The 24,584-nt window shown below is 36.8% G+C and overlaps 1 protein-coding gene across 2 annotated transcripts in view; it reads left to right on the forward strand.

Annotated features, from left to right (window-relative positions):
- Positions 1 to 24,584, forward strand: part of Zfpm2 (zinc finger protein, FOG family member 2) — a 430,200-nt gene that overhangs the window by 93,216 nt on the left and 312,400 nt on the right. The window contains exons 2-3 of one of the 2 annotated variants that reach the window (XM_028766333.1): positions 1,028 to 1,183; positions 22,003 to 22,104. In XM_028766333.1, the coding sequence (XP_028622166.1) occupies positions 1,028 to 1,183; positions 22,003 to 22,104 (258 nt within the window). The remainder of the gene's footprint in view (positions 1 to 1,027; positions 1,184 to 22,002; positions 22,105 to 24,584) is intronic. The other variant, XM_028766339.1, reaches the window with a different exon arrangement.

Below are 24,584 nucleotides of genomic sequence, written 5' to 3' on the forward strand. Positions count from 1 at the left end.
AGAAAATGCAGGCTTCGATTTACTGAAACGAGTTGGCTACGTTGATTCTTTAGCGACATGGAGTTCCCGTGTCATCCGTTTCAGAGCCCCTGAACAACAGCAGCCCCTGGCCCCGTTTCCTTTCAGTAAAATAGGTCCATTAACGTAGTGCACCTCACTCCCATTCTCTCCAAAGGAGTTGCGTTTTTATTACTGAAAAAGTATCACATAAATACAAATTACATTTTTTCATTAGAAAACTACTTTTCATTTCAGAAAAAAATTCAATTAATGGTGAATAGGGTTATGCTTTCATCAGGGAGAGAAATATGTAATTTTTCTTCAAGCCTCAAACACATATAATGAAATCTTTTCTTGGAATCCACTCTTAAGATGGATTTTTAAAAGTATAGACTTTATTAAAATCTCGTTTCAATTAAAATGCATTCAATTACTGTAAATCTTTATTAAAATCACAGGTAAAATTGTTCAGCAGTGTAAGAGAGACTTGTGCTCTTTACCAGGCTGTTAATTCTAACAGATGAATATAACGTGCAAAGGTTTGCTCAAGACAGAAATACATATACATATATATTATATGTATGTATATATATACATATATGTGTGTGTGTGTGTGTGTGTATGTATGTATGTATGTGTGTGTGTATGAATGTATGTATGTTTAGGGCTCAAGTACTCGGGAGATGGGGAATGTAGACTGAATTTATTTTGTATGTAATCTCCTCAGGCACTGGCTTTCTTTGCCTTCTCAATGAATATAGTCTTTATTTCTTTTTTTTAACATTTTAAAATTTATTTATTTTGCAAGTTTCAATACAAGTGCTTATTATATATTGAGTATATTCACTTTCCTTACAACTCTACCCACTCTTTCTTATATGGCATTAGCATGAGTGAGTCTCCTTGGAATAACTTCCTGTAAATCACTTTCCTCACCTTGGTAGTCCAAAAAACTCCACTTAAAGGAATTTTATTTCATTACCTTCCTAGAATGTTTTTGGTACAGTGTCCCTGATTCTTTTTCAAGGGCCGCTGGAAGATACCATCGAAGATGAGGAAGAAGAGTGTCCAGGAGAGGCCGAAGTCATCGCGAAAGGAGACTTTCCATTGGAGGAAAGCTTCCCCACAGGCTTTGAGCCAGAAAATCTGAGCTGCGAAGAAGTGGAGTTCTTTTGTAACAAAGGTAATCCTTGACGGCTGCATGTAGGATGGGAATCCACTTAGGTGATTTTGTAAATTTTTATTACCCTTAGGATGGAGTAATATCGATACATACTGCCATGATCCGTTAATATAGAAGATTATTTAAGAAATAAACTCTGTTGTCATTGGAACAAACTATTTCATTTTGATAATAATCTAATTTATATTCAAATATTTTAATGCCAAAACTCAGGCAAGTTCCCTGAGTTAATTTCCTTGTTGGTTGGCCAACTAGCTATGTATGTTTATCAAATGTCTTCTTCTTTCAATGATTAGTTATTGAACTCCAATAGTTTGCATATCTCTAGTACTGAATACTGAATGATGCAGACTGCATCTCAGCCCAAGTCTGGCTCAGTTTTTCTGAAAACCGAGTACTGTGGATACTTACTTTAACTTGCAGTGCTTCTCCCTGTTAGGTTATTGCTAACTTTTTAGCATTATTTTTCTTCTATGCATACTCATCAGACACACACACAGACATATACACGCACACACACACACACATACACACAGACATACACATACACAAAATCCACACACAAATAACACACATATACTCACGCTATAATCCAACAAGTACCTGAGACAAGTCTCAGTTTATTTCTAACCTTGACTTTGATCATTAACCTGACATCACCAGGCATATCTGTTTTTCTTCAGTTTTTTCTAAAATTATTATTTTTTGATTCACATAATACTTTTATTATTTATTTTTACTACTTTGTTTGATGACCCAGTGGGGCAGGACTTCTATTTCTTCTGTGCTGTCACATGCTGTCATACATGTTGGGGTGATTTTCTAGGTTTAGAACAGCTGCTGCTGCTAATTCAGTATGAAAGCATCCCAGACAGCCAGCTGACAAGAGTGCCTGCATGTCTGTCTGCACCTGTCAATATTTGTGTGTGTGTGATACTCGTGGAAGCATGCCATTTTCAGTCAGACAGTTCAGAGAGGTGACATGAGCTTATGAGTGTATGTTGATTGGACTCACGGTCTGAAATCACGAATGCTGATATAATATCTTTAAATGGACAATGACCCTAGCTTGATGGTTTCATGTATTTATAAAAAAATTTAAAAGTTCCAACATCACATTCTCCCATTGATGGTGTCTTAGAATCATAGCAACTCCACACATTCTTGTTCCTCAACTCAGCCAAGCTCTAACCTCACTGGGATCTCCCAGAAAGCCAGCAGTAGCCTGGTGACATGGTGCTTATCTCTCAATCAGACAATTTTGACTGAAAATTAGAAGAACAAAAGATTGTTTCCCTAGAATCAGATTTCATGCCAGTTTAATATTTCCTATAGATGTTCTGGATTCTGTGACTCTCCCTTAAGAACATGTAGTTTAGGCAGTGTATGTAAGCACCTGCTGAGGTATTGAGTAATATTTGTTTTTAAATTACATGCAACACCACTTTAGTCTTTGTTTCCACAAGATTTATATGTCCATATTTATTATAAAATATTTACCCTATGCTATGGTGTCTTCCAAGAGAGAAAAGCAAAGGGATGAAAGGCATTGGCCCCCCTCTTCTCTTTGGGCTCTTATGGTTAAAGGGTTAAGACAGAAATTTAGATTATTAGTTATATATCTAATACAATCAAAAATAAAAAGCAATGAATTGCTTTAATTAAGCAGTGTTAACTATTATATGCATTTTAAATGTGGGGATTATCACTACTGAAGGTTTTTGTTTAATAGAGGAGTTTAATAAAGCCACAGCTTTAAGTAATTTGTTGAAGGCAGTTAGACTTAGAGCAATTTTCTTTTTGAGGACAGTATTTATAGACTTGAGACAATAATACTCATCTACACGAACAAGAATCATGACTCAAGGAATGTAATGACAGGCTTTGGGAAGAGAGGAAAACATTTAATACAATGTACAATGGTTATGAGTGTGATTTTATGGATATGATTATTTGAAAAGTACTCGGAAATTCCTAAGATATTTTAAATTTGTAACCAACAACAGCACAAACCTTGCATTAAATAGTATATAATATACGTGTTATAAAACAATTCCTTAATGTTCAGTTTGTAACTAAAGTCTTCCATGGGAATAAGAACTTAGTTTTGTGTAATATTTTTATTATAAATGTCAATGTTACTATTTCATTTTTCTGTGGCCTGTGTAATAGGAGAGAATTACAATATCTTACTCTCATAGATGGTGAGTGCTGAGAATTCCCTCTGAAGTCAGTAAAAACTATTATGAAAGGAAGACAATGCTATTGGATACTGTACCCTCTTGATGTACAAGGGCCACAGTGTCTCTGTCTCTCTGTCTCTCTCTGTCTCTCTCTCTCTCTCTCTCTGACACTCTTTCTCATCTCTCCTCTTTCTCTCTCTTTAATTTGTGTTGTTTAAATACAATTAACTGGAAGAGAAATTATTCTTACTTGAAAAGCAGAACTTAATCTCTGTGTAGTAGATTATACTTTCTCAGTGATACAAGCTTATGCTTCCTGTGTATTTGAAGAAGGAAGAGGTTAATCATTACAGCAGTAGAAGTTAAAATCTTAAGCAAATCAGTATCGTGACTGAAGAGGGAGGTATGAAATGTTCTCCTTAACAACAATATTTTCATTAGAATCTGGACTTTTTTGTATACAATTTTGATTATTTTTGAAAACTCTAAACTTGTCAGTCTATATCAGAATGAGATTGTTTGAAGTTTTGTTTTCTGAAGATATTTTCATGGTTCTAGTCTAGCAATGATCTAGTTATTTTAATAGTTTCCATATATACATATTTAGATATAAGGTGTATTTTCTTAATAAACAATATTTAGTTGACAATCTCATACCACAAATGTATGAGTAGAGTATCTCAATTTTTCAAGCATGATGTATTGACACGTGCTTATGGAAAAATAAGAAGTGTACTTATAAAGAGATTGTACTGTCACTGAAATTTTAGTAATGGATCTTATTTTATAAAAGTCATTCTATGCTATTGTAACTGTGTAGATTTTTGAAGAATAAGAGAAAAGGCTTTGTTCTTTAAATATCTATGAAAATGCTAATTATAGGCCAAAGGTCCTACTTTTGTGATAGCCCATACCATGTAGGAAATTTTCTATGGTCGGAATGATATTTTACTTTCTATTTTATGTTTTTCTCAATTTCATTGGTTTCATAAAGTTTCTAGCTAAAGGGAAAGATTTTGTGCACATCTGGAAGAAGTCATTAATATTAAAACCGTGGGTTCCTCTATCCCTGTGATTTAATATTGTGTAGCTCAATCTAGTAATAGGAAAATCGCATAAAAGCCTCATACGTATTTTATGTTTCTTTAGTGTGTTAAGTTCTCAATTACCTGACTGTATCTCAGAGGTATCCTTGTTTAGTTGCAGGCCTACAATTCTATACAAGATTCCTAAGCCACCACTTGGTTTGGAAAAGCTCTGTGTTCTTCATCTTCACAAGAAAGACTTACTTACAATAATATCCTCCTTCACACTGGTTTGGCCTCTGTTAGACAAAATGTAGCATGATGGCTCAGGCCATAACATCTTCTTTTGTCCTAAGCTGCTTGGCTTCTTGCCTTCCGAGCATCTGTGACAGGAAGGAAACAAGCAAGAATTATTTCCTGGAATTTACAGATGACTAAGACATCCATACTGGGCCCATAAGTGCCACATATTTCCTGTAGTGATGAATTATTTGCTTGAGTTATTTCACCCTCTTACTCCGTTTAATGTAGAAAACGAGAACATATATTCACACATGTGTAAAAACTAAGCCTAATCAGTAAAAGAAGGATTTCTTACCAGAATATTTAAGTCTGTTGATGACTAAAGTAAAGTAAATATGTTTTGGGATACATTGTAGGAGCATGTCACAGGATGTGTGAACAGGATGTGTCAGATGGGTGTCACCGCAAAGTAGTAAGTTGCTGAGCTATGGAAAAGGTATCTGCAAAAACTATGTGTCAACAAAGCAGCAGAGCTGTCAATAACAATGATCTGAGAAAGTTACTATTGGATTTTTAGAAATCGTCCTGTGATTTATGGTCTCCAAACTAGCTAAGAGGGAATATAATACTGTCAACCCTTGACATTAGGAGACAGAAAACCCAACTTCTTTTCCCACTATTTAGATATAAGGAATGGTAGAGAAATTGTTGAGTAGTGTGGACAGCTGAGAGATATTGGGGAAGATCAGAGCTGACAAAAGGCTGCACATCAGAAATTTCTGAAATAAGAGAACACGCTGTGTGATGACGGATGCTCTCACATATTCAAAAGTTGACATAAGTAACACTTAGAAGAGGGAAGGCTATTTTAAGTACTCTTCCTAAAAACGATATTGTAACCTGCATGAAGGAAGTACAATAGGGTCCAAGTTGTTCAGTATAGGAGTCAGCACTAGCCCTGAAAGTAGTTATGAAGTTAAAAGAAAGAAACAGATAGTGAATCAGGTTACTGGTATCTTCCAGTCCTATTCCACAGATAAAGTCAATGGAGCTCAATTCACACAGTAATACACATCTACAATAACAAATGGCAAGAAAAAAGAAAGTTTAATGAAACAAAAAAAACTTATGGTGAACAGTGTTGAGGACAAGAGAAAAACAGGACGTGATAGGGTGGTGAAGTGACATTATATTTTTGTTTGGGAACACATTTGACTTTATAAAGAGCCATGAGTAAGGCAGACTAGTCTTCTAGAACCTATTCCTCTGTGTATACCTGAGAGGCTAGTATTAGACAAAGCCAACAAAGGCCAGCAGGGAGCCTGAGACAGGGACTTGTTGCTCCAAGAATTTGTGATGGATCCCACCACTGTGTGTCCAATAGGAAAAGGAACTGTGAATGGAGATGGGATGCATAAGGATGCTGGGGAAGACATGTAGACGGGAGGTACTTTGCACTTGCCTAGTGAAGATAGTCTGCAGAAAATGAAGGTAGAGGCAGGAAACGGAGACATGTATGTTGGAGAAGCTGTCAAAAATATAAATAACCCAATCAGATACCTCCTTTTTGCCAAGAGCTTGATGAGATTCCATCTGTAGCTCATTAATATAAATTCCACAGTAGCACTTGGTGGGTGTTTGGGGACAACCTGTGTCACCTTGCTACTTTTCCCCCTTAACAGAGTTGGGTCAGTCTTTTTGACAGTTTCCCATGTCCTTGAATAAGAAAAATTAAGTGTAGGAAGCCAGAAATCTGAACAAATTGGAACTGGTTTCATTAGTATGCTTAAGGAGATGATGCTAAACCCATTGAGCCGTCCCTCCCCCTCCTCTCTCCCCCTCTTCTCTATCAGCTTTTGTAGTTTGGTTTAAAAATTAGTAACAGTGGGAAAGCTGTGTCTTTTTTTTGACTTTGTATAACAACCTAAGCCTAGATTCTTAGCATCGATCTTTTCTACCTGCCCTCAAACGTGGGATTTCTGCTTGTCAGCTGCTACTCAACTCAAATATTCATCTTCCTATGTCTTTTAGCTTCTTTATGTGTATGAATTATTTTCTCAGTAGATAAAGATGTCTGTGACTATGTCCCACCCAGCTGAGTTCTTTCTGTGTTTGGCTCTGGCTTTCCTGAAGCATCTCTGCCTTCTCAGATGCAGGGTAACAAAACCAGCAACTGCAGATGGCAGGTCTGCTGTAACCTTTTTGAGATGAATTAGGAAGGGGATATTTACAAAGTTCTCCCTTTTTTCTTCACGGGATTAAAAAGCTCAGCTCCTTAAATTCTTGCATATAGCACTGACATTTTCAGGGTGTGTTTGGATCAGGGAGTTCAAAGAGAAAGAGTAAAAGAAAAAAACCAATATGACTTTGTTTTTTCCTTGCTGGAGGAGCTGTTTGTGCAAATCGCCTATAAGCTTATTGACCTGAATCTTTGACTCCTTGTTTTTCCTGGATTTGGCTGGAGTGGAGACACTGATGGAGTGCAGATAGGGCTGATTGAGCAGCCCCCAGCTTTGCTTGGCATGGACCTGGCTTCCCTTCTCCACCACCTCCCTCCCTTCATATGACATTATTGTTCCTTGGCAAACCTTAGGTTTTCCTGGGCCCAGTTCTAGTTCATTTTGTTGTTGTTGTTGTAGCTGTTGTTGTTGTTGTTGTTGTTGCTGTAATGCATTTTAAGATCATTGTTTTCCTTGCATAGGCTATCCCACAGTAAAAACTGAGTATTCATAATATTTTCTAAGGAAGTGGGAGTAGAAATATCCTCAATAGAAAGTCCTATCCTCATGTGCTTATCTCATGATAAATATTGTACCTGTGATGTCATTCTTTATAGCTGTTTATACATCCCCACATCACGGTTTTTACTTGGAATTGGGCACCATGGTTTAAAAGACAACTATCGATAAGACAAGGGAGCATCTCAACAACCCCATTCTTATAGGAGAGAAGAAACGGCAGGGTTTTTAATGGAATTGCTTTGTTTTTTTTGTTTGTTTGGTTGGTTTTTTTGCTTTTTTTTTTGATTGCCAAACCCAGATGGGGTTTTTTGTTTGTTTGTTTTGTATTTTAAATTTAATATTTTAAAAATATGAGCAAGATAAAGCTTTGTCTACTTAACTCACCGCAGAACCCAGCTCAAGACAAAAATTTCAACAAAGTGAAAATTGATTGGTTTTGCCCATTGTATGACATGGCTCACACTCTAGTATTTATAGGATTTGTATATGATAGCATATCCTAAGAGTTTTGTTCTGTTTTTTTTTCCACATATGGCAATCTTGGTACATTTGTTTTTCTGTGAAATGGATACCAGGTTTGCACATGTGCAATCTTCTAAAGTTGTTTTGCAAAATAAATTTGAATTTGGTAAAACATGATCAATAGTCATCTGTTAGAATTTCTGAAATACTCTTGTGCTATAATAAAGTATCTTTCTTTTTGTCCAACTAAATGCATTAAGGCCTGGGAGGTATTTGTTCCTTTTCAACGATATCCTTATTTTAAGTAAGCAATATGTTTGTAACAGCAGGAATGACAATTAATATGAAGAGCATTTTATTATAATTTAGAAAAAATGTTCACTGTTTTAAAATGTAAGGTTTTTGAAAGATCAAGAAGTTTCTTTTGACTTGGAAGGTTTATTTATATTTGTTATTTGTTCTGAATGTTAAAAGTCATATGAACAAGATTAATCTATTTAATCATCTGATATTTTATTTATATATTATTGATTGTCTCAGTTTTAATCTAGATATTGAATTAATTCATCATTAAATTGTGCTGGATTATATAAAAGAAAACTTATTTGTAAACCCATTTTGATCTCTTCATTTTCATGGTGATGTTTTAGGCTAAATGAAGATTCAGTGTTTCTTAAGAAAGTATTTTTAATCAGATCATGATTATGTTTAAAATCTGGTTTTCCCTGTTATATTTTTTTGAAATAGAAAAATAAAGGTTGTTAGTAGATACAAATGCTAGGCAAACATGAGGGTGCTACTCAAATACAAATGAAAGAAAATAACAGAGTATGAATAACTTTGGTAACGCCTGGGCAGCCAATTTACTTTAACCATGTGAATTAAGTTGGTTCACAACCCTGCACATTAGCTGTTGATTGCATTTAGGGTTTAAGAGAAGTGTTCACACTGTAGGAAACATTTCTTGGAAATAGCAGTGTTTCCTCTACCTAATATCTTTTAGATCCCAAGTGATTTCCAAAGAGTTTCCTCGTTCTGCCCTACCATTTAGTAAATTGAAATCAAATAGGTTTTCAAAGCTCTTAATCTTCTCACATAAAAATTTGCATTTTCTTGTTAGTATGTAAAATTCTATCAGTGTTTTTGTTATCATTGGAGAAGCAACAGGCAGCGTTAGGCGTTCGCCCATCCATTACCTGATGGGATAATCTTTATCTCTGGTAGCCCTAAACATAGAAAGTGTAGGGGGAAATGGAGAAAGCTGAGATATGATGAATTTAATTATAGTAATAAAGTCAGTCACTTTTTTGTTGTTCTTAAGAGGTCAAATAAAAATAGCTAGATGCAGAATAACAATAAATGCTGATGAATGTACATTGCTGCCTCAGCACTTTTCCCTTTGAGATTAGACAGATCAGTATTGAAACCATGCACCAATTAGAGTAATTATAATCATGATAATCACAGCCTCAATTTTTTGTTTGTCCTCGGAAGTCAGGGAGTTTGTTGCCTATATACCATTTTCAAACCATCTCACTGTTATGCATGGTATATCATTTTCAGTTTAGCTTCCATAGATTTGTTACCTTGGTCAAAGCACAAAACTACTAAAGGTTAATACATTAAAATGAGGAGGGCAAGGAAGATGTATTATTAAATACCTCTTTTACAAGGAGCTAGAAACATCTGAAGAAGTGTAAACTTTACTATCACATGGTATTTTAGAATGGGCTTTCTAAGAAACAAACAAAACAATAATACCCTTACGTATCTACCAGTAAAACATTATACAGTTTTACAAAACCAAACCAAAACACACACCAAGGGTTAAGTAAATGAATGAAAAATGTACTTAAAACTTTTCTATCATTTAGTGTCTCTTTGAAAGCTTAGTGAATAAAAAACAGTATTTCAGTACCTAGAGAGGGTGTATCATTGATGCGTGCATTATATTGAAAGTCCTTGTGACAAATCATCATGTCACTGGGTATGGAAACATGGAATAGATCACAGTTTCTCATTGTCTGCTCCTTGAACTCTTGATGAAGAGAACTCAAAAAAAAAAAAAAAAAAACCAGACACTCTAGAGTGTGTGTGCTTGGGCTGAAGCCAGTCATAAATGACTAGGGTGTTTTCAAGTCCGTCACAACTATTTGGATTGGAATTTCAGCCACATGGAAATGTTTGCAGATTGAACTCTTTTAAAACAGTTTGACCTTAACACAAAATAAACCTAAGTAAAAAGCAGGGAAAGGAAGGAAGGAAGAGAGGAAGGGGGCATTGTTTGCAGGCAGAGCTCCGGGCACTGTGAAAACTTTTCACTCTTCTGAAGGAAATGCGGTACAGCAGATGGCGAGAGAGGAAGCGAGATAAACACAGGAACTGGAAAAGCAAGCAATCCATTCTAACAGGTTCTATATCGAAGATCTGGAGGGGTAGGAAGATTAGACAAGGAACTCTTCAGAAACCTGACAGTGGCGGTATCTTACCAAGTCTTATGCACATAGCCGAGATGGAAAGGAGAAATGCACAGACACTAGCCTGTGATTATATATTTCTGACAGTGAGAAGGGAAGATCTTTTTAAGGATTAAAGGCATCGATTTATCAAGGGAGAAATCACCAGCTGAGACACACAAGACCATCCTCCATCCCTCCAAGGATTTGACAGTGAGATCTGATGCTATTTCTATTGTTTCACTGGAATTAGCATATGATTCTCTACTTGGGGGTCTTGGACGAACTTTTAGATTTTTTATCTATGCAAATTATACTCCAATCTAGCTAACCAACACTGAAAATCTATATTACCTGATTTTGATATGTGAACATTGTTGTATGTAGATGATCTTACTGCATATTTTAGAGTCAGAAGAAGGGCTATATAAAGGATGTTTTCATCTCTTAGAATGCTTAACTAAGACAAAGGAATGCACACAATGTGTGGGCACAAGGAAGAAGCCTGGGTTGATGATGGGATGTTCCTCAGCCTGCATCTGACTGCTTCAGACTTAATTGTGCATTCCTGTGTGCTGTCCTGGAAGCTGACAACTGTGGATAAAACCAGTGTATGGTCATTATTTTTTTTCTTTTTATTCATTCGTCTCCTGTGAAATACATCCCGATGGCAGCCTCTTTTCCGTCTACCTCTCCCAGTTCCACCCTGTACCTCCAATTTCCTCCATATCAACTCCTCTTCAGGTTCTCCTTAGGAAGGAACAGGCCTCCAGGAATATTAATCAAATGAGGCATAAAAGATGCAATCAAACTAGCCACAAATCCTCATGTCAAGGCTGGATGAGGCAACCCAGTAGGAGGGAAAGGGTCCCAAGAGCAGTTAAAAGAGTCTGAGTCATCCCTACTTCCACTGTTAGGAGTCCCACAAAACTCCATACCAACAATCACAACATATATGTAGAGAATCCATTTGAGCTCTGAGATTGCCACTTCTGTCTCTGTAAGCCACTCTGGTCTCTGCTTAATTGATTCTTTGGGCAGTGTTCTTTTCATGTCTTCAACCCTTCTGTCTCCAACAATCCTTCCTCTCCCTGTCAGTCTCAGCCAATTATTTGGCTGTGGGTCTCTGTCCCCATCAGCTGCTGGAGGAAAATCCTCTCTGGTAGTGATTGAGCATGACACCTATCTATGATTATATGAGCACCCCAGAGTATCATGAGGAATCATTTCATTGATTCTTGACTTTTTAAAGCTAGTACTCTTTTGTTTTACGGTAGGTTTCTGTGTCATCCATCTTCAGGTTCATGGCTATCCAGCCAATGTGGGCTATGGGGTCACTCTTCTGTTGTGGGCTTCAATATGATTAGTCATTTGTTGGCCACTCCCACAAGCTCTGAGCCACTATAGCCCCAACACATCTTAAAGGCAGAACAGTTTATAGATTGATGGTTTCTTGGTTGAGTTGGTGTCCCAGTCCCATTACTGGAAGCTTTGCTTGGCTACAGAAGATGGTCAGCACAGGCTCCAAATCTTCTATTACTAGAAATCCTCAATAGTGTCATGCTCATAGGTTTCAGGAAGTTTCCACTGAACTAGGTTCCACAGGAGCCTCTAAAAGCCCCTAATTCAAGTCATTTCTCCCTGTATAGTCATTCTTAGTAGGAAACAATAATTCTACAGCAGTGTATAGAAATAGTTTGCATTCTAAGGAAAACCCATTTTAGAAAGAATGATATGTTTTCTCAACAGTAAAAATAGTTTTGTTGAGGCATTTAAGATGACCCCCGAAATATCAGATCATTAAGGAAAATACATTTTGAAAAATACGTATTATGCATGTTATAGTCATATTTCACAGGACCAAACACATAGCACATGAACTCATTCCTCTTCTTTGTTCAATTTACATTTGTTTCATTACTTTTATATCAAATAATAGACCCAGAACAGTACAAAATAGTGCTAAAAAATTTTGAAGTTTGAATAATTTAAATAAATGTGGGTGATTCCTTCAGAATTCAGCAGCTGGTTTGGTAACATTGCCCAAATTCCACAGGACACTGGGCCTAACTGTAAATTTAATCAGAAAGGGGGTTAGGGTCCTCCCTTAGCATTCAAAGGGCTGTTTCCTCTGAGAGTTGCAAAGCTTTCGCTTCGGAGCCCAAGCCTTAGCTTCAGTTGTCCCAAGCTGCTATCTTCCAATGATTGTCAATTTATGTTCTTTTAGTGAGTGGCACCTGCAATGTTAGGTCTCAAAAGTTCAAATCAACCCACTCACAACCACAGTCAATAGAAGTAAGTTCACAGCAGTCAACAGTAGTCAAGAGTGCTAAATTTGGCTTTAGGTTTCAATAAAATTCTTAAAATTTATATTTAAAGTCTATACCTAAATCCCAAATCTATCAAATTTGAATAAACACTCAGAGTCCAAAGAATCTAGGGAGAGTCAGGAAACACCCAGCTTTTAAAAGTACCGTGGGACAGAGAGAGTTCCCTCATGTTTCTGAATATATGGAAGATGTTGTGGGTACTGTCTGTGTTTTCCTGGTGTTATCAGCAGCAGCCAAGGTTCTCCTCTGGCACTGAGGCAGAGGGGATGTGGGAGGACTCAGCCTTAATGGAGCCCCAGTGGACCTCATGATAACGTGTCTCAGACAGTCTCTGGAGTTGAAAGCTAGATGTGAATCTAAGAGAACATAAATCTGACATGACCTGAGACTTTTTGTTTCAGAAACATTTTCCCACTAAAAGATACAGAAACTTCATTAGACCCAGGTTTCACTGTAAGAATAGATCATTGGAAGCAGCCAAAAAAACAGCTCAGTTTATATCCCAAGGTCCAGACTGAGTTTTGTAAGTGGTCCTTAATAAGACATTAGGAAATATTTACTTTTTAGGTAACTGCATGCCCAAATGTATTTTTTCTTATTGCTGAGAGCTTATGGATAATGCATAGTTTGTATTCATTTTGCATAATTGTAGGGAAATGAGTGTCTCAAAACACAGTGTTAGTACCAGACACATAACTCAGAAGTATGAACGCTTGCCATCATGCTTGACCACTTAGGTTAGATCTCTGGAACACACATGATAGAATGTGAAAACTAACACCTACAAGTTGTTCTCTGATGCTCTCTCAGCATACATGCTGTGGTACATACATCCATACATGTACACACAGACACACAGATACACACATACACAGAGACACATACACACACACACACACACACACACACACACACACACACACAGAGAGAGAGAGACAGAGACAGAGACAGACAGAGACAGAGACAGAGAGGGTGAGAGAGAGGGAGGGAGGAAAGAGGAGAGAGAGAAAGACAGAGAGAGAGAGAGAGAGAGAGAGACAGAGAGAGGGAGAAAGAGAGAGAGAATGCACATATGTGCATTAAAATAAAAAAACGCCAGCACAGTGGTAGTCAGTACAATCAGGATTCACGTCTCCAGATCTGGTAGATTTTTTTTTTATTGAATGCCAGCTGTCTCAGCCGTTGTGAGACATGATGTGGATACAACAGGGGAGTGTACTCTCTAGGAGCAGACATAACTAGCATTATACTAAATGGTAGTCTGACCTAGTGAGGGAGTTAGAGGAGTTTTCTTTAAGAATGTGACATTAAAGCTGGAATCGAATGCTGTGTAGGCATAAGTAGATAAGGAACTGACTTCCAGGCTTCTGGGATGGGATGGCAATAGCCTTCTATATTACAGACAGCAATGGCGACTGTTTTGTCATTGACTTCAGAGACAAAGTCTCAGGAAGTACAATCAATGATGATAAGCTTTCGGACCAGAAAATGAATGGAAAGGGATAGGAGAGGGAAATACATAACTGGAATTCTGAGACAGCAAATGGTAATATGAAAGGCCAGTTAGATGGAGTGGTAGGTACAGGCACATGCTGCCAAGCCTGAAGCCCCAAGCATGATCCCCAGAGCCTACATAGAGGTGGGAGAGAACCAACTCCTCTCAGTTGGCCGTTGACCTCCACAGGTGCACTGTCATGTGCACATGCCCACATTGGTATGTACACTGATTCCCAGAACCTTCATAGTAGAAGAAAGAACCACTCTTCTAATTTGTTCTTTGACATCGACTCGACACTGTCATATGCATGTGTCCACACACATGTAGACACATGTGCACACACAAAATAAAATATAAGAAAAATGAAAAAAATCTAAGAAAATGAAAATTAAATGTTCACCTTAGTTCAGCCATAAGATAGAGAGAAAAGCTACTCTAAACCACCGTTCTTGGAGGTGGTAATGATGACTTTCTGAAGAGTATGGAAAGCTTGAAACTTGAAGACAACAAACACGATGCTAAAGGAATAGAGATCGGTTGGAGACACAGCGTAGACTCTGAAAGACAAATGCCATGTTTTCTCTAATATTTCTGAGTCTTCATGTCAGCGAACAGGTCGATACAGTTGCAAGTAGCCATCCTTTCTGTAGAACTCAACAGCACTGTTACTTTAGAACAAGAAATGTCTCATTTATATAGAATCTCTGAAAAGATTTTGCTAGTTGCCATAAGATTTTGTTTTGGTGGTGAGAAGGGAAAGGACAACATATATTAAAGTATAAACTTTGAAATATATTTATTTGAGAAACAGTTTAAATTCTCAGGGTTGGAGAGATGTCTTGGTGGTTATCACACTCACTGTGCGTAGAAGGTGCGAATTCAGTTCCCAGCACCCGTGACTGGCTCACCATCCTCTGTGGTGCACATACACACATACAGGTGAAATAATCATGCATGTAAAGTAAAAGTAAGTTGTTCTTAAAGTATTAAGTACATCTTTCCCTTCATACTTGGTTATCTATTTCATCCTTTCTAGTGCTTAGTCAGGGAAGTAATGAGGAATAAAGATTATTGAGTGATCTTCTCTTAGTACAATGGTTTACTTTCTCTCTCTTGGAGATGTCCCTGATGCTTGAAATCCTTAGTAAACTTGAACTTTCAGAGAAATCATCTCCCCTGAGAGATAACCCTGAAGGCTGAAGTAACTGAATATTCTAGAGCAGTGGTTCTCAACCTTCCTAACCCAGTAACCCTTTAATGCAGCTCCTCATGTTATGGTCACCCCCAATCATAAAAGTATTTTCACTGCTACTTCATAACTGTATTTTTACTGTTATGAATCATAATGTAAAGATTTGTGTTTTCTGAATGGTCTTAGTTGACCCCTGTAAAAGTGTCATTCAACCCCCAAAAGAATCCAAAAGAATCATGACCCTTGTGTTGAGAATCACTTCTCTAGAAGGACTACAAATCACCATTTCTCCTTAAATTATCAAAATGTTAATATTTTAATACTTTACCTTGCCAGCTATAATAAGATATTTAAAGCCATACACTGGCTATACACATTTAGAGATTTTTTTTCCTTGAAATAATATATTTACCTCTGGACTGTTGTTATGAATAATTTCAGGATTTTCTCATTGGGATCTAAAAATTATAACCAGATAATATATATTTTTGCTTAATTTTTTATAGTCTGGAATCTGAAAAAGATTTTCAAGATAATGAAATACTAACTATAGACAACCCAAGTAAAGGGGTAAGGGGAAGACATACACATTTGAAAATACTTGTATATTGCGTGTAGCTGCCATGGACATACCAAGGCATTGTATTTCATACAAGGTCAGAAGGGGATCTGGGCCAGGTGCCGTGATGGCTACCACACATGTACTAGATTATTATTTTCAAATAGCTTACATGTTTAGAGTTTCCTTTTATTATTGCCATAAGTAGAATATTATTTGTTTCGTTTATTTTGTTTCTCCATCCATATCTACAACTACAGTTTGGCAATGAACTCTTACTATAACCTGATTTTCTTTCCTTGAATAATCTGCAAGTAAACAAGCATTTCCAGCTAAACCATATCACTCTCAGGCAACGCGAGCACATACTCAGTGTTAAACTTTAATGTCCTCGTCCTTCAGCATGAGCTGCAGCTTTCTGTTTTTGACTCCTCCAGTCCTTTAACCAAAGCTATCTTGTCTGATGATAAAACCATAAGTGTATGAAGCTCACACATTTTTCATCTCTTTTATGACCTTATCTTTCATGAGCGGCTCCTGTGAAGGTAACCTAACTATAGGAAGCACCTGGAAAACATACGTGATATCTCTTCTCTGATAAGCAGTTGTGAACAAGAAAGTAGATCTGTCACTTCTGAACTGCTCATTGTTAAAAAATACTTTGATGATTTAGCTGATTGCGAAGTACATTATGGGAATGACTAACTGCGCCAGTAACACTTCTAGTCAAGAAAGTTCAATAGTTATATTGTACAGGATTTCTATAAGAGGTTAATATTGACAGGAACTACATGGATTAAAAGAGCAGAGTTGAGAAAGGCTGTCTGCTTACATGACTGCTTCCAAACACTGCTGCTGTTCTGTGCCGAGAGAGTGACTGTCTCAGGAAGCGGCAGATCTTTAATTCCAACAGCAGTGTTTAACTTTGAGTCAAAAGGTGTTTGTTTGCATTTTTTGCTTTGCTAGGAAAGCAACTGCCTGACCCCGCCTTGTCAACACTACTGAATACTGTATTTCAAGGCACTGCGTCCCGCGTTTCAAAGACTATATTTCAGTGCATTTCCCCGAGTCATTTATGTTATGCATTATATTGCTCAATAACACCTTCAATTTTCCCCTATAGGGCTCACATTGATTTTGAAAACTAGACTAAGAAAAATGGAAGGGCTCTCAATGCACTTACATCTTTTAAAAAAGCAACAAAAGCATTTAATCTTGCAAGAGAAAACCATTAACTTCGTAGTCATAATTTCAGAAATATTACAGATTTTGTTACTGCTTGGCATTTATTCAGTTTCTTTCTTTTACGACTCACTCGTTTCAGTTCTCACATTAAGCGTGTTTGTGCTTCGCTGGAAGTATGCTGAACTGTCTATTCATAGGTATGTGAATAAAGAATTCAGAGCGTAAATTAGAGGGTGCCACATGCATGCCCCGCTCTGTCATTCTCTTCTGACATCCTTTTCTCTCTGCTCCTCTCTTTTTCCTACTGCTAAAGCTTTTGGAGCAGTGTATTAGCAAACTTGTCATTATTATCTTGGCTAGTAATTATTCATGACATTTGTCCTAAGCCACGCCATAGCCTCGGTTTCAAACACAAGAGAGTCAAATGGACTGAGCAAAAGACAGCCAATGAGATGAGCTCCATTCAAATCGAGAAGAAGCTGGAGTTGGGTTAATATCAAAATAAAATTCTATTTATAAATTTTCTATGAGAATAAAATATGAGAGGCAAGAAGCAAGTGTCTATTATTAGTGAAAAATGGTGTTTCTTAAGAATACTTCAGAGATTTCATATTTGATTAAATTATTTTTAATCATTTCATTTTTCATTAGTAAAAAGATTAAAAATGAATTAGGTAAAAAACATTACCATAAAAATGAGAGCTAGTTTCCTGAGATAAAGTTAGAAGATGAAAGGTCCAAAAGTTGAAAAATGTGACATATTTTAGTTATTAAATAGAAATAATGTGCTGAAAGCAATTAATTAGCAAATGTAATGATATTGCAGTAGGTTATGGCAAAAAGAATGAGACAAAAATCTAATTTCCCAACTGGTCAGTGAGCAATGGTTATTGATCAAGCATCTATGTGTAGTTGATTTTATTAAGTGCTGAGTAAAATGGGAAACCTTTAAAAGTAGTGATTAAAAAGATTAAGTCCATTAAACCTTTCATCTTAGTGTATGAGCATAATGCAGTGATGGCGACCTAATGGGAAGAGGAGAAAGGGGCTCTTCGACCATGTCTTGCAGGCTTTGTGGCTTGCTATGTAGATGATGTCTGCCCTGTCCTTTGTTCCTGCTCTTTGGTGGTAGGGATCCGACCCAGGGCCCCATCTATGTTAAGCACAGACTACTTCCGAGCAGCAACCCAAGATTGATGTTGAAATGTGGCCTTTTGCATCAAGAAACCAAGGAATCAAATCTTGTGTCCGGTGCTTTTTTTGTCTCACACATCTCTGTCTCTTGGTTTATTTTTCTGAAGGATCAGGATACTAAGGCCTGACCTAGCTGATAAGACAGTTTTAATAAAATTTGTTGAAACGTACCCAGTGAGGAGCAGGACTCTCGATGTGGTGGCCCTGTTGGTCAGTATAGAACCTGACCTAATGCTAAGATTTGTACCTTACTAATGTTTACGATTTCAACATTTGGCTCATAGAAGATATGGAAATAAGTATAAAATAAATGCTTAAACCATTTATTTTCAACATTCATATGCATTATCTCAGACAGGACTCATAGCCATTTTCTCGGTTTTTTATTCCTTATTTTAGAAGACACAAATAAATAATTAAGATAAAATCTTTGATGTCTTAATCTATCACACCATCTCAGATTTGCTTTTTGTAATTAGTACACTTATCCTGTTTCTTAAGTGGGATGCAGGATAGAATGGTTTAATTGTGTATAATTAGCTCTTTTGACAATGGCTCTTTAAATACTCTGATATTTACTTGTTCACGTATCAAGTGCTATATAATGAAACAAATCAATTCAGTCACACACCTGAGTTATCAATATTTAAAACTGCTCCGAATGTGGGGGCACACTAAATGGAAGCATTGCAGTTTTGATTGTCAGTTAAGTGACATGCAATGAAAGCAGCTGGCTACTTGAACTTATAAACTCACTCTAGCCCTTAATCAGTTCAATTAAAATGTTTTCACTTGGAGCGGTTTAATACCATTTACAATACCTGCTGACATCTTCTGTCATCCTCGAGTTTCCTTACCTACTAGCCACTGCTGAAATGATCAGGGGTAAGTTTGACTTGTGCTGAATAAGGGCATGGCTTCCTTCACTTAACAATCACTGACAAGAAAGAGCTCCAAAACTTCTCTTCAGCATCTTCAAACACCTTTGAACCTACTCTTACGTCACCAGATGTTCGAGCTTAGCCTTTGCCGATGTTAAACTTGCATCCTCCTCTGCCTCAGTATTATCGTTTCTCTCCTTCTGTGACATTCTTTGAGAAGATGGCTCCTATTTTCAGTCTGAAACTTGTTCTAATAGTGGACTTAAGGACACAAACTCCACAGAACTCAAAGTCAGATGAGACAATGTCCCCAAACAGTACGGGCTTTACTTGTCCTTTTCCCCAGGAGACTTCTGTGGGCCTGCGTGTTAGTTGTCATGTCCATGTGTTTCTGTAATCTTGTGAACCACTCCTATCCTTCATCATAATGGGTACAAGTCTCTGTCCATCTGACTCTGATTTACACTACTTCAGAAATCATGTGTAGGAGCCCCCTTTTGTATTCTCTGTGGCCAATACAATGCCGGCAGTGTAAATGGCATTGTTTTAGTGACTCAGCCCTTGTAAGGCCTAGAGAGTGTCCAAGCACTTACAACCATTCTCTCCCAAGAGGCACTGAATCGGGTGCTGCTGCAGGGGCATGGTTGCTGCAGGGAAATACTGAACAGGAGCTAATACTGGTATCTCTAAGCCGTGGGAAACCATTGAGGAAAAGGAGGTTTTACAAGGATAAGCACCTAGCCTTTCTATCCTTCTGCACTCTGTCCTCTAATCTGCTGTTGTTGTTTCCACTCGCTGCTTGCAACCAGAAATCTGAAGTGAGTGGCCAGATGGCCAAAAGTACAGGGGGAGAAGAGACGAAAGTTTGTTGAGTCCAACAAGAAAGGTCAAGTGGAAAAGATCCAGCTCGTGGAAGCTTCTAAGATCCTCTATCCTAGCCAACAGTATTCTCATTATACCAGCCTGCTCACAATATGGCATTAGTTCAATATTTATTCCTATACAGGCAATTATGCTGGAAATGTAATAAAAGGAATGGCCCGGGTCTGATCTATCCAGGCAGATGGTGTGAGCCTCCTGCTTTCTAAACTGTATCTCTTTTTGTCTATTGGAGTAACTTGGAGGTGGCTTGAAGGGGGAGGGAACAGGCAGGCAACCAGGCTGGCAGGCTGAGAGCTGGGTTAGTTCAAGGCTATCAGTATTTGTAGGTCTTCAAGCCTACATGTATATGTAGACTGGAAATGAACCGTCTCAGGTCCTGAGAGTTGAGAGCAGAAAATGCCTCTTTGATCGCTAGAGGATAATTGGTTGGTGTGTTTATGGTCTTACACACGACCTGGAAGTGGAGCACGGAAGATCGGAACAATGCTTTGTTTTTGAGCTTCTGTACATTTCTTCTGTCACTTTGATCCTATCTCACACTTTCACGAATGGATGTACTCTCCTTGATGGCATGCACAGTTCCAGTAAGGAACTCACTTTCTGCATATACCCTACTGAGTCTGCCATAATTCCTTAGCCACAGAAGATGCTCAGTGCATAGTTTCTGGAGACAATGAATAATTTGATTGGTATTCTTTTTGATTATGATGAAAACTACACAACTTTTCAGAGTTTTGCAGACATGAGGTCTATGGTATGTTTAAGTGCTGTGCCTACTTCCTTACGATCCACCAAAGCTAGTGTGGCTCTGTTATAATGAACTCAAAAAGATTTAATTGTGTTTTAAAAGAATGGGTCTTAGGTTTTTCTCATTCCCCTTCATTCCAGGTTTTAGAACTAATCCACTTTGTGAAGAGTCAGCCAGGGAAATTAAAAGGCTAAACCTATGCTGTTTAGGGATCAGAACTCATAGAAAAATCACATTAAAGTCAACTATTCTAATGTTTTCCTAAAATGTATATCTTATATGTCATTTTTTTAAATTAAAAACTAATATACATTTTTATGTTTTGTATAGATATTCAAATTCAGGTACAGATCTGAATGAATAGGTAGAAAGTAACCACAGAGCCCCTCAAAAGAAAATTGATGGACAGGGCATTTAAATGTAAATGTTACAGTTGTTGAGTTCAAAGTATAGTAGGACTGGTTCCAATATATTTTTTTGTTTCTTATGCTGCCCTTCTTGGTGTTATATTATTAATTCTACAAGTAAAGTAATAAAACTATTGAGCTTTTGTTTACAAATGCAATTGTACTGATAATGTATTCTGTCTCACTGCCCCTCAATTCTTACTCAAGACACACACAATCTTGTGTTTGCTTGTTTTTGCTTTTCACGTGAAGAGAAGGCATGGCATTATGGAAGCATACAAGATATCCAAGCATAAGTTTAACTTCACCGTGTCTCCTGTTGTGAAGAGTAGAGTCACCAGCTTTTATCACATGCTAATCATTTGGGAGAAATAACACCAAGTTTTAGAATCATAGTAAGGAAGGATAAAATTTTTCCAATAACCTAAACCCAACCTAAATCAGGAATATACCTTACTCTAAAATATTTAATTTGTCTTACAATATTATGCCTATACTTTGTAAATAAGGTCACTATGTTTGTTGTATTCAAAGTATTCAGAAAAACTCTACATTTCTATTTGATTTTCTTTTATATATAATAACTTTAAAGTAAGATATATATGCTAATATTCTTTGTTGCTTACAGTACTTAGCTTTATTTATTGACAAATATTGGTAGTTGTTATTTTTAAGCTCTAATAGATATCAAAGTAATTACTTGTGGACATTTTTGCCAATGAATTAGACAGTATTGACAAATATGTGAAAGAATAAGGAAAGGACATCACCTTCACGTATTTCACTGGCAAAGGGCTTCGGTCAACTCTCTTTTCTGTATTGGCATATTTCAGGTGATGATGAAGGAATCCAGGAGCCAACAGAATCAGATGGGGACAGCCATTCAGACAAACCGGGGCAGCCTGGAGTAGAGACAGATGACTGGGATGGACCAGGTAGGACCAAGAATACAACATTCAACCCACTTTCATTTTATCAGGATTTCACTTTTTCCTCTACATTTTACATATAAGGGAGAGGTGAAAGAAACATAAAATATGGATAGCCTGTAAAGCTTTGAACAGTTATTCAACTCAGACTTAAAATTATACATGGGCTGTGTGTGTGTGTGTCTGTGTGTCTGTGTGTGTGTGTGTGTGCTGGTTATATGGGAGGTTGGGTAAACATTATTATTTAAATAGGAAAATCTTAAGAGTCAAGTTCTCACCTCAGCTTGAAGTCCCTGTCTTCTCTTCTTCCACTCTTACATTAAGTTAGCCATTTCTGTTTGCTTCCTGTTCCAACACAAAATCTTTTAGCTACTTCCACATTCACACTGGGCTCAGTTAGAAAGATCACAAATCAGTCAGTAACAATGGCTCTTCAAAGAGCTGTCACTTCAGTTTAGTTCTCTTGTGCATCACAGATGGAACCTCAACGTCTATTGAGTCATTGAGATTTTTCACCTTTGATTTAATATTCCAGCAACATTTTCACCTGTACAAATAAAATTAAATTCACATGTAATGTGCCTTATAGTTGTTAATTTCAGGAAAAACATAAATAAAAGTCATACAAATATATATTGTTTATAATATCCTTGGAAGAAATAACCTTCTCGCTACTGCTAAGAAATTCACAATTCATGATATGCTATCACGTTTTAGTTTTTAGGATATAAACGAGTTTTGAAGCAGTTTCAGACTTAATTTCCAAAGCAGTAATATTTTTCATTAAGGAAGATGGCTATATTTCAATCACATTTTCACCCTTGCGTGACTTTCCAAATTGCTCTCTGCTGTGCATGGGGAAGACAGGAAATCCAGTGGTAATTTTCTGAAACCAGCAGCTGGAAAATATAATGCAAACAAAAATGAAGATACAGTATATCTGATTATTATGATGTCATTCCTAATTTTATTCATGATACATACAAATGTTTGTATTCTGCACAATATAACATAATGCTATAAAAGGGTCTGGATCTAATTGTATTATATTTTAAAATATCATAGAACCACATTTTAGGAGACCATAAGAAAATGCAAAGTCTGGCATTTGTATTTTATTGCATATTTATGATTTCTCAATGTGGGGGTATTTTCTTGATTAGAACAATCAGAAAATATTATGTTTTGAAAAATTATTTTTGCTATGAGGCTTTTGTACAACTTGAAAAGTATTCAAGCTCTCATTTTTTTTTAAAGTTAATGGAATTAAACATTTGTGTTTAGAAGGTATTTTGTTTCTCCAGTTATACTGGATTGGCCTTTAGATGTTTCTATTTGAAAAATGGCACATTCAGTCACACTTTTGTTTTGGGTAAATTTGTAGATTTCAACTTTCCTTTCTGTGTCTAGGGCACATGGCCTTCCAGGTCACGTGAGAATAAGCAAGGAACATTACGCCTGAAGCATGAGCATGTGCAGCATAGCTAATGCCAACTTTTGCAGAAAGATTCAATTATTAGCACAATAAATAAGCAAATAAGTAAATAATTGGAGGTTTTGAGTAAAGTTGATGCTTGACATTCAAGTGAATTGTTTAATTTAAATTACATTAAATACATTGAATGTATTTTTTGTTTACTTTGTGGATTTGGCATAGATATTTTTTGTGCTCTGGACTATATTGAGATATGTGAAAACTTTCAAGAAAAATGTATGTCTCTTGTATGCTTATACAACTGTACCTGTATAGTCAAAGTAAATAAGGCATTTTTCTCCATAGTCACTTCTGGTAGGAGAAGGGTATAGCACCTTGAAACCACTTGAAACAATTAAGTTAACTCATAACAGAATCTCATTATCTGGTAGCATGTTCATTAATTTCAATCAGTCAGGAGAGTCTGTGGAAGAAAAGAAGACATTTTGTATACCCTTTTTGTTACTTTTACATCAATTGCTTCAAGAGCTTCAAGATTAGTAATGACATTTTTCTTTTTCTTTTTCTTTCTTTCTTTCTTTTTTTTTTTGTACACTGAAGTACACTGGCACTTCATACCTGTAGCAAAGAGACAAGTTACTGGATTTTGGCTACAGTTCCAAACTCAGTAGCAAAGTTTATCTGGACTTCAAACTAAGTCCACAGTCAAAGGTCAGGACTTCCTTCCTTCCTTCCTTCCTTCCTTCCTTCCTTCCTTCCTTCCTTCCTTCCTTCCATTCTTTCTTTTACCTTGTCACTCTCTACCTAGGAGATCTGTAGAACAATATTCAATATAGTTTGGGGGCCTATATATTCATTTGTAAAGCATAGAACACATTAACAAGTTCTACAAAATTAAGCTCATACTCATGAGATGTGGACTTCTTTGTTACAGCATCTTTTACACCTCAAGGAGTTTTTAAAGGCTCCATAGAATATTTCAGTCCCTGAAGGATAAAGTTAAGTTGTAATAAACACACACACACTATATATATATATATATATATATATA

The sequence above is a fragment of the Grammomys surdaster genome, unplaced genomic scaffold, assembly GCF_004785775.1.
Source record: "Grammomys surdaster isolate TR1022 unplaced genomic scaffold, NIH_TR_1.0 63, whole genome shotgun sequence".
NCBI classification, from domain to species: Eukaryota; Metazoa; Chordata; class Mammalia; order Rodentia; family Muridae; genus Grammomys; species Grammomys surdaster.